General features: G+C 38.2%; 1 protein-coding gene across 4 annotated transcripts in view; it reads right to left on the bottom strand.

Annotated features, from left to right (window-relative positions):
* Positions 1–1184: 1184 nt before the first annotated feature.
* Positions 1185–10491, bottom strand: part of TUT7 (terminal uridylyl transferase 7) — a 67645-nt gene continuing 58338 nt past the window's right edge. For all 4 annotated transcript variants that reach the window (XM_055127185.1, XM_055127201.1, XM_055127191.1 and 1 more), the window contains one exon: positions 1185–3093. In XM_055127185.1, coding sequence (XP_054983160.1) covers positions 3026–3093 — 68 coding nt within the window. In that variant the 3' untranslated portion in view covers positions 1185–3025. The remainder of the gene's footprint in view (positions 3094–10491) is intronic.

The raw sequence follows: 10491 nt of genomic DNA, 5'->3' as shown, positions 1-10491 counted from the left end.
TCACTACACCAATTTTGTGTAGGGAAATGCCCAACACTACACTTTATTTCCTGTCAGGGTTCTAGGTATTTTCAATGTTTTTCTATTGAGAATTTACTGTTCATTATTTTCTGGCAGGGCAGGTACGTGTATGAAGAACCCAATCGTTTGGGGGGGAGGCTGCCACATTCAGCAGCAGATCCAGGCTCTAGTGAAGTCTTTACACTCCACTTTTTGAAGTGTATGCTTTTTGTCTGTTGCTCTCCAAATACAACTGCTTTTAAAGAAAATAGTACATCCTGTTTCATGAGGATTAAATGCTAGTTTTCAAAATATTTTGCCATACCTTGAACCCTAATGATTTACCTACCCAGGATTTTTTCCACTAGGGAAAGATGTTAATAGAAGCATTTGTGAAACACATTTAGAGGAATAAACTTAAGTTTTCTCAGTACATTTTAATGACATTTCTAAGTGTACACACTAGTGATGTTATATACATCGAGCAAGGAATTAAAAAATGTAAAATCGGGGCTGGAGTGATAGCACAGCGGGTAGGGCGTTTGCCTTGCACGCGGCCGACCCGGGTTCGAATCCCAGCATCCCATATGGTCCCCTGAGCACCGCCAGGGGTGATTCCTGAGTGCATGAGCCAGGAGTGACCCCTGTGCATCGCCGGGTGTGACCCAAAAAGCAAAAAAAAAAAAAAAAAAAAAAAAAGTAAAATGGGGCTATAAACAAGCTTTTTTTTTGTTAAGAGGAAGAAAGGTGAACCCTGGTAGTGGGGCATTTGTGAAGTCTATTAGGAAAACAGGCCAGCTGTACCTGCAAGATAGCTCTGTGCTGTGAAATAGACTCAGCATGGCACAGACAGGCCAGACAGATGCACTCGTGTGTCCTAGCGTGGGCAGAAAGGGGGCTACTAACTGGCATCTAAGATGTGGGAGCAGAAAGCTGAAGACATCCATTCTCTAGGTCTGCTAGTAAATGATGGTCCTAGTCCTAGTGTGAGGCCCTGAAAAAGCCCCAATACCTTGGGCAGAATCTATTACAGAAAGCAGAAGAATGTGTAGTTTTAACATCCTTAAAAGGATACAAAGAAACAAGGTTTCTATAAAAAGACAGTAAGAATTGCAGGTGGTACAAGGAAATTTTAAGTTGCAAGGACAAGATTTGTATTAGAAACAGCTGAAGGACACTAAAAGTCAATAGTCCTGAGTTTTTTTCTAGCATGAAAGAAAGAAACGATACAAAAATATATTAAGAAAAGATGGAAGTTTTTGGGGAGAGGAGTCTGGCAGTGTTCAGGGGCTATTCTTGGTTGTGTGCCAAGGAACTGCTCAGGAGAATGCATGTGGAGCTGGAATTTAGCGGGGTGGCCGCATGCAAGGCAAGTGCTTTGACCTTCCTTAACCTCTTTACTGCCTGCTCTGGTCCACTCTTTTGCAGTCCACCCCCCTCTTCTGGAATATTTCAAATTAAAACAAAAATCTTAGGTAGATTCACTTTTGTTTCAGACAAAATATAAATGCTCCAAGGACAAATAAACATAGATGCAGGCTAAGCAGAGGAGCCAGAGTAGTGGTACAGTAGGACAAACGTTTGCTCTGCATGCAGCCAAACTGGGTTTGATCCCCGGCATCCCGTACAGTCACCTAAGTACCACTAGGAGTGATCCCCGAGTTTAGAGCCAGCCAGGAATCACCCCTGAGCATCACCGGGTGTGGCACAAAAACAAACAAAACAGCATGCAAGCAGAAAAATTCGTTTCTACAAGGGAACAAAAATTAGGTTGGCTTCAGAATTAAAATACCAGACAACAGAACCATATTAATGGGCTTTCCAAGGATTTGATGCTCAGTGAAGCTAAGCATTAAGAAATCAGAAGAGCAGCAACTGAGGAAAAATAGGTACTCTGTGTTATTCACTTGGTAGTTTATAGCAGAGTGCTCAAGCCTCCCTTACCTGGACATGCTTCCTCAGCAGGCTCCTCCCGGACCCCCAGTGCTCTGTATGAATGCCCTCTGACAGCAGCCGGGAGCAGAGAGGAACTCATCTCTGCTGACTGCCCTTACTCTCTCATCTTGCTTACCCACAAACTTTAGGAAGTCACTAGAAAAAGTGGATAAAATGACAGGTTGAAATTTTGATTTTATTTCAAAATGATAAATATAGGCATAGTTCTGATCATTTGCAGGGCTTGTGAGATTGGAGCAACAGTTCCATCAGGATTCTAGTCAGACCCAAAATGACTCCAACCACACTCGTGATGGGCTGAGATTGCCTCTTTAATCTTCAGGGATTTTGTAAAAGTTCACCCTAATTTCTGAATACCATAAAAAGTAAAAAGCTCTTATTTTGCCATTTTTGAAAAGGTTTTTTTTAGCAGCAAAAAGGAATTCTTGTTTTCCTTACTTCATTTTTATGATAGTAGCTATAAGTCAATTTACTTAAAATTAGAGAGGGGAAAGACATAAGCCCCTCTCTGGAATTCATCCACAGAAGGCTCACATAAATAGGTCTCCATGTTCATATTACCACCTCTACAGATATCAACAAAATAAAGTCCATAAATTGTAAATACAGTAGTAGCAGTTCATACATATCTGATATGTTTTCACATGAGGATTTGGTAAACCACAATAAATATAAGTTCCCCTCTTCAAAACAAAAAAAAGGGATTTATATGGAAGAAAAGGTTGATTTGCTTGGGGGTTATCAGCACACCATTTTTAGTGTGCTTTGAAACAATCAAAAACCATGAAACTATATTCATTGAATACTGGCCCATAGTTGCATTTTTTAAAAAATCTGGCTCAAATACATACACCATGGCTTTCTATTAAAATTATTACGTCTCTGGAATCTGGTAAATAAGACTATATTAAAAATTTTCTCCTTATTAATCAATTTCATTAAGTTAAAAAAATCTGACATTTCCCTTTAATGTTAATTGATCTATGCTGCTGTGTCCAGTGAAATGAACCTAATTTTCCAAGTGAATAGGACGCCTACGTGGTCACTTAGAGTGCTGTATTTCCTCCCCTCATGATTCCTGCGGGGTCCTCTTCGCTGAGGCTTTTCCCTGAGTCATATATTTACTGGAAAGACTACCTAGAGGAAGGGAAAAAACAGAACCCAGTGTAAATAAACAAGCCCCGTTTTATCAAAAAAGCCTTAAAATTCTATTATGATCTTAAGGTATGTTTCATACTGAAACTGGTCACCTGATGTGAATCAAATAATCAGCCTACATATAAAAATGTATATATGGAACACAATACATTATTAAACATAACCCTAGCTAAAATTCCTTTGGAATACCAACAAGTTGCTGGAGTGAGAACATTTCACTCCATCTGCATGTGCACTTTTACTGTGTCCACACAGAGGGACAAGGGGACTTTCAAGGTCTTTTGCTGCCAAACAGAGTAGACTGCAGAGAATTCTTTGGTCATAAATAATGATCTTGGCTCATCACTTTACAGACATGAAACTATGAATGATGACAATGGCAACAACTTGATATAAACAAGAAATACATTTAAATGAGAATTATGAAACCAAACTACAGAACAGTTAACAGATTTGCTAGTCTAAATAGATCAAATAAATGAAATTTCATATAGTTTGAAGTGATTATGTATAAGAAAGTAGTATATAATAAGGGTTGACAGGGAGACTGCTACAAACTGTTCTAAATAAACACTCATAGAAACCTTGTAATAATCTAAGAATGCAAACAAGTCTGGTTCAAAACTTGTAACATGACCGTATATTATGACATAGGTAACATATGCATAGATACAGTAACGAAAGATTATAAAACCTTAATAAAATTTTCATAAAAATTTAAAACAAATTACAACTTTCACCAATCATATTTAATGCCTCATTTTCCTTACCCATAAAATGACAGTAGTACCTAGTCCATTGGAGTTTACATGCCCCTATAAAGATATATGTAGAGCAACTAAGTTGGAGACTAGCACACAGAATGTTCTTCAGTGTTACTCAGTAAATATTCAATGAACTATGACTATTACTATTGTACTGGAAGAACACAGGAAGACCTGACTCCCAACACACATTAATAAAGATAATTTTCTTCATCTTTCTAAATTTTCTAAATATATTAAGTATGAAAATGAAAATTTATATACTCTCTCAAGCAAAAATCTTTATGGGGCACCCCCTGAGTTGCTAGGGATGGAAAATCACAGCAATGCTCAGGCCTCAGTTTGGTCTTAGGAGTCCCTGGTGCTTGTGGGCTGCCCTTGGAGCATGGTGACAGATTCCCAGTGGAAGAGGAGCAATACCAGTCAGGAAGAAACCAAGTACTCTATATGGTAATTCTACCATGGAACATCTGTTAGTCTGCAGATACATGTCTTTGATCTAAACTACATATGTTTAGAGAGTAGGATTTTCATTAAAGGGGAAAAATTTAGATCCCTACCTCACATTTATACAACATCCAGATAGAATAAATAAACTATACTGAGAAAGATAATTTGGAATGTAATAAAGGAGCAGTATTCAAAATAAAAAGTCCTAACAAATTAGTCAGGAAATGGTAATATAATAGGAAACGTACAACTGTTTTGGAGAGGCAATTCACAAAAGAATTGTCAACTGCCCACAAAGCATATAAATAATAGCTTAGCATCCCCAGAATCAATGAAATATATATTAAAGATATTTTTCACTATCAGATAAAAAAAATTCTGATAAGACTGGTTAACTGCTTCCGAGAGTATGGGATAAACTAAAACTGAAATGCACACACACAGGCTCATCACTCTGTCTAGTCCTACGTAAAGATCTGAAGTATCTCTGTCCATAATCGAGACTTGCACAGCGATGCTGACATGCTGACTGTGTGCTCAGATGACAGGGAACAGCTCCCGAAATGCCCTCTATCCATACGATAAATTATTACAAAAAAGTTTAAAAAATACAGAATTTTCTATTTCTGTAAACTTCTAAATTATGTTGTTCAGCAACTATGAAAAACAGGTATTAGTACACACATTCTAATTATATAGTTCTTGATATAGTCCCAAGTTAAAAGTCACTGATGATACATGTAAAAAGCTCAAAAGAAAAACTACAAGGATATCTGAACTATTTTTTAGATATTCATGAGAATATTTATCGGATACTTTGGGGTGGAGGGTACACAACAAAATGAATCTGGGGATAAGCCTAGGGCACTTTACTATTTTAGTAATCTTTGATTTAAGAAAATGTGGAAACAAAATGATGACTATATATGTTTTGGTTTTTGGGTTACACCCGGCGATGCATAGAGGTTACTCCTGGCTCTCCACTTAGGAATTACCCCTGGTAGTGTTCAGGGGACCATATGGGATACTGAGAACTGAACCTGGGCCGGCCGTGTGCAAGGCAACACCCTACCCACTGTGCTATTGCTCCAGCCCATATTTGTATATTTTTATTTTCACCAAAATGTTTTAATAAATCTTTTTTTCTAAGAATATGGATAGTTTTTTTTAATCACTATACCACTTAAGCATGTAGTTTCCTATACATAAAATCAATTCTATCATACCTAAAAAAACAGCTATAAAAAAGTTGCATGTAAAGGATAAAAAGTATTATAAGTAAAATACAAATTGATAAAACTGGTGGGAAATGAAAAAAAATTTTAAGTTAAGCTTGACCTGACACAATCTAAAAGTTGGCTAGAACAAATGACTAAAACAAGCAAACAGATGTCTGTATCACAAAAATAAACATAATAAGGTTGACAGGTAAATCCCACAAGGATGTTTGTAGTAGAGAAAGTTAGACATATGATGGAGATGAGTGAATTTCTATATAGAAAGATCTAAAAATGATGATTAATGAAAATGTAGGTAAAACACTGTGAACTGAAATACAAGCAGAATGGCCCAAAACAAAATCCAAATGAAGTACGGATTTGGTAAACAAGTTCTGATGAGTCTCTGGGATGTCACCAAGCAGTTCGGCATCGCTGGCACATGACTTGGGGATGGAGAGTGCTCAGTGGGCTGAATGTCTGGATCCCATGTAGGAGACGTGCGTTCTATCCCCGGCACATGGACTCGCCCAACAATAGCCACTGAACACTTCCAAGGGGGCACAGCAGATAAAACAAGAAATGTGCACAGTTCAATTTGTCATACTCACAACACTGGGAATTCTCCTAAGGAAAACACCAGGTCAAGCATGCAAATATTCATTACAGAATTTAACAGAAGCAGTGATCTTCAAACTTGGGTCAAATTCGTCACACCCTAGAACTGTTATGAAAAGGAACATTTTCATAATAATTTCCCAGGGAAAGGGAAGAAAAGAAGATCCAGGAAGGTGTGACTGCAGCTCCTCAACCATTAGACATTCTGAGAATGCCACTGTCAGTGGACAAGGCTCACTCTCCTCTCACAACCAGGATCTACCTCCTGATCATCTACATCCTGATGTGGTATGTGGGACTTGCAAAAGTCACCCCCACAATCTGCTGTCTATGGGAAATTTAATCATCTCTGAGGAAAAAAAAAATCTAGGACGAGAGAGAGAGAGAGAGAGAGAGAGAGAGAGAGAGAGAGAGAGAGAGAGAGAGAGAGAGAGAGTACAGTGGGTAGGGGTGAGCCAGGAGTAAGCCCAGAGAGCAGCCAAGTGCAGCCCCAAAACCAAAAGAGTAAATGAAAAGAAAGCTAATTGTCAACTTTTGTAAAAATTACATGGTCATTCATTTCAGTTCTTCCTTTACCAACAGAAATGTTACACCTTTTTCTCCATGATTTCAATTACTTTTACTGGCATCAAGTATTACAGTTTTATCAAATATGTTTCAAGCTCAACTTCCATGTAAAAACCACATCTACCTCATTAGGTATAAAGTCACTATCAGTAAGTAAATAGAAAAAGCAAGTGTTATCAAAACCAGCACTCATTTAATCAATTTTATTATTTGAAGAACTACTAAAACTTCAGTCATGAATATTTGTAGATTTAATAAATATAAAAACTCAATTTAAATATTTTTGCTGCAAATAAGTCTAAGTCGAGCTTGACAATGGGTAAGAAAAATTCATATCTATGTTTCATTTAGTACATTTAAGGAAGCTTTAAATTTTACTTTAATATGCCAATCATTTACCAAGGAAAAACCTAGAAATTACAAGTTTATAACTATGATGAAAAATTTAGATTCAGTTAAAAAAATATACAATGAGATAAGATCTATGGAATTTCATTATTTGGGGAGAGAAAGTTTTGAAGACATTGACATAAAAACATATGGAAATAGTCCATTAACAAGAAGACAAAATAAATAATGGTATACTAGAATATCAAGAAGGGTCTACCAAAAGATCTAAGTTTACTGATAACATCTACCTAAACTTAAAGAAAAAACCGATCACTTAAAATTTACCATCATAAAGACTATTGTATTTTTATTTAATACCAAGGTAGGCTTTAAACATTTTGGTCAAGGGGCTGAAGCAGTAATACAGTGATAGGGCACTTACTTGCTTTACACAGGGCCAACTTAAGTTGACCTCAGTACCATATACCGTCTCATGAACCCCCAACAGGAGTCATTTCCTAGTGCAGAGCCAGGAGTAACTCCTGAGGACTGCCAGTTGTGACCCCAGAACAAAAAATTCTGGTTAAGAAAAAGACTGCATAAGTACAAAAAGATATCTACTAAGCTCTAAAAGCATTTCCACTTAAACTTTAAACCCAAGGGCTAAAATGGAACAAAGAGACAGTAGCTTTTAAAAAAGTATTCTTCGCAAAAACTGGAAGATTTGAAGACAGTTGTTTGAGATTTTCATTTTGAGTAAGAGTAAATTTTGTAAAAGAATATGACTATGGCTCTGCAATATCCACATACTCTTAAGATCTCCATTGTTCATTTATTCTCTAGGTTAGAAGAGATAAATTACAGAAGAGTTGGACATTTTCTGTTAACTACAGTAACAAAGGTAGCAACTGATATGTGCCAGATGCTAGGTTTAGGGTTTCAGGTACATAAAATTAATCTTGTCCTTTAAAGTGTCAACCCAATTTTACTGACAAGGAAACTGAGAAACTGTAGAAAGATTCAGTAACTTTACATAGCTGAACCGCTAGTAAGTGGCTGGGCTGGATGTCTGCCTAGAAAGTTGTATTCTTGATTGACCATTAGTTTTCCTGATCACTTGGTCATCACTATTCCTTCAAAGATCAGTAAGACTTACTGAATATCTTAAGCCTGTGTCAGTTGTATGGGGGGGAGGTGCCACTCAAGTGCAAATCTACCTATAGCTGACCCAGGGTTCAAAATCTGCCTGTAACTTCCGACAAGAAAACTGAGGTGTATAAAATCTTAACTATAGTTGGTCCCTTGATTTCTGTGTATATGTGTGGAAAGCTTGTCTTCAGAAACCCATGGGCAGGCCTCCAGGGCAGTGTGCCCAGCAAGCTGGCCCAGGAAACTGAAAGACCCCCATGAAAGACCCCCAACTCACTAAGGTGTCAATGACCCCCCCGCCCCGAGCACCCAGGCCAGAGGAGATCTGGCAAGTTTTAGGATTGCGCCAGAAGTGGCACTTTAATCCTGCACAAGCACCAATGCGGCCCACTCCCCCACAGGTAAAGCGATGGCAGGAGGTATGGCCTCTGGGGTGACGGCCACTCATGCAGCTGCAGTTATTTCCCCCTTTCCCAGTGTTTTGGACTCACATCTCAATCTCCATTACCTAATTCTGAGGAGGACAGCCTGGCTGTCCCAAATACAACAGGCCAATAGTCCACTAGTCTATTCCAATCCCACCAAAGTAACAGTGAACACAAGAATCTGAACAAGCTGAATATAAAAGAACGCGTGCCCTGAAGCTGCACTAGATGCCTCATGTAAGTCACAGAAGAGCAGCAAAGAGAAAGTCAGTATTCTAGAAGAGGAAAAAGGCAACCACCATAGACCGAACTCATCCAGGATTATTTCTCGCAGGGAGAGGGGGACACTGATAATGAACTGGAGGGTCCCACCTCCATACTACCACAGCAACATGAAGAAACAGTGCAAATACCTATCACGAGAACAGGATAAAGAAATGAGACCAGATTCCTGAATAGGAAATACCCACAAATAAAATCTATCCGATAAGGAATTCAGAAATGAAATGGTGAGGATGTTCAATGAGCTCAAAGAAACGATGGAACAGGCATCCAGTAAGTTAAAGAGGACATGAAAGAAACAATAGAAGGGGTGGCCAAGAAATATAGGAAGAAATGAGAGCAGAAAAAAGAAAGCGACAAACAGAAGTGTTACTAATAAAGGATTTGGTCCATGAAATTAAAAACTCAGTGGGTGCTCTCAACAGTAGAATGGCTACAGCCATAAACAGAATGAGTGAGCTTGAAGATGAACTGCAGAAAGCACACAGGAAACAACATACAATGGGAAAAACCTAGGTGGCAACCCCAATGAAGTAGCAACAGTTAAAGATATCATGGCTGAAAAGTTCCCAGAGCTGGAGAATGCAGGCATCCAGATCCAAGAAGCACGAAGGGTGCCAGCTAAGAGACCCAAATAAAAAGACTTCAAGACACATAATCAGAACGATGGATACCATGGATAGAGACAAAATTCTGCAAGCAGCAAGGTCAAAGAAGGAAATCACATACAAAGGAGTACCCCTTAGATTTATAGCAGACTTATCAGAGGAAACCATCTGAACCTGAGAAAATGGAAAAAACTCAATGAAATGAATGCCTCTCACTCAAACTCGAAGGAATGATACAATAGTTCATGGATAAACAGCAGCTCTGGAACTTCATAGACTCAAAACCAATCTTAAAAGGACTAAAGGGGTTACTGTTAAGACAAGACAAACCCCTACAATCACAACAAACCTCTACAGAAAGATGTCACAAAACCCCATGACAATAGTCTCTCTGAATGTCAATGGTCTAAATGAACCAATTAAGAGACAGAGTGGAAAAAAGGATTAAAATAAGGAACCCAACATTCTGCTGCCTACAAGAAACACATCTGAACAGTCAAAGCAAACACAGACTCATAAGTCGAAGGATGGAACACAATCCTTCAAGCAAACACTTCCCTCAAAAAACCTGGGGTGGCCATATTAGTATCCAATAACATAGATTTCAGGCTGAAAAAGACTAGAAAGGACAGTGAAGGTCATTTTTTAATAATCAAGGGATATGTACATCAGGAAGAAATCACAATCCTAAACATACATGCACCCAATGAGGGATCAAAAAAAATACTTAAAATAATTGCTAATATACTTCAAGGAGGATACTGATAACAACATAATAGTAGTCAGAGACTTCAACATTGCGTTATTATCTCTTGATAGATTGACAAGATTAAAACTCAGCAAGGAAGTTTGAAGGAAGAAGTGGAAGAGAGAGGGCTAAAAGATGTATACAGGGTTTTCAGTCCCCCAAAATCTGAATACACATTCTTTTCCAGTGCACATGGAACATTTTCCAAGATAGACCGTA

Source organism: Sorex araneus, chromosome 1 (genome assembly GCF_027595985.1).
Source record: "Sorex araneus isolate mSorAra2 chromosome 1, mSorAra2.pri, whole genome shotgun sequence".
Classification (NCBI taxonomy): domain Eukaryota; kingdom Metazoa; phylum Chordata; class Mammalia; order Eulipotyphla; family Soricidae; genus Sorex; species Sorex araneus.
The sequence above is the reverse complement of the archived record's forward strand: the minus strand, read 5'-3'. Positions and strand labels throughout refer to the sequence as shown.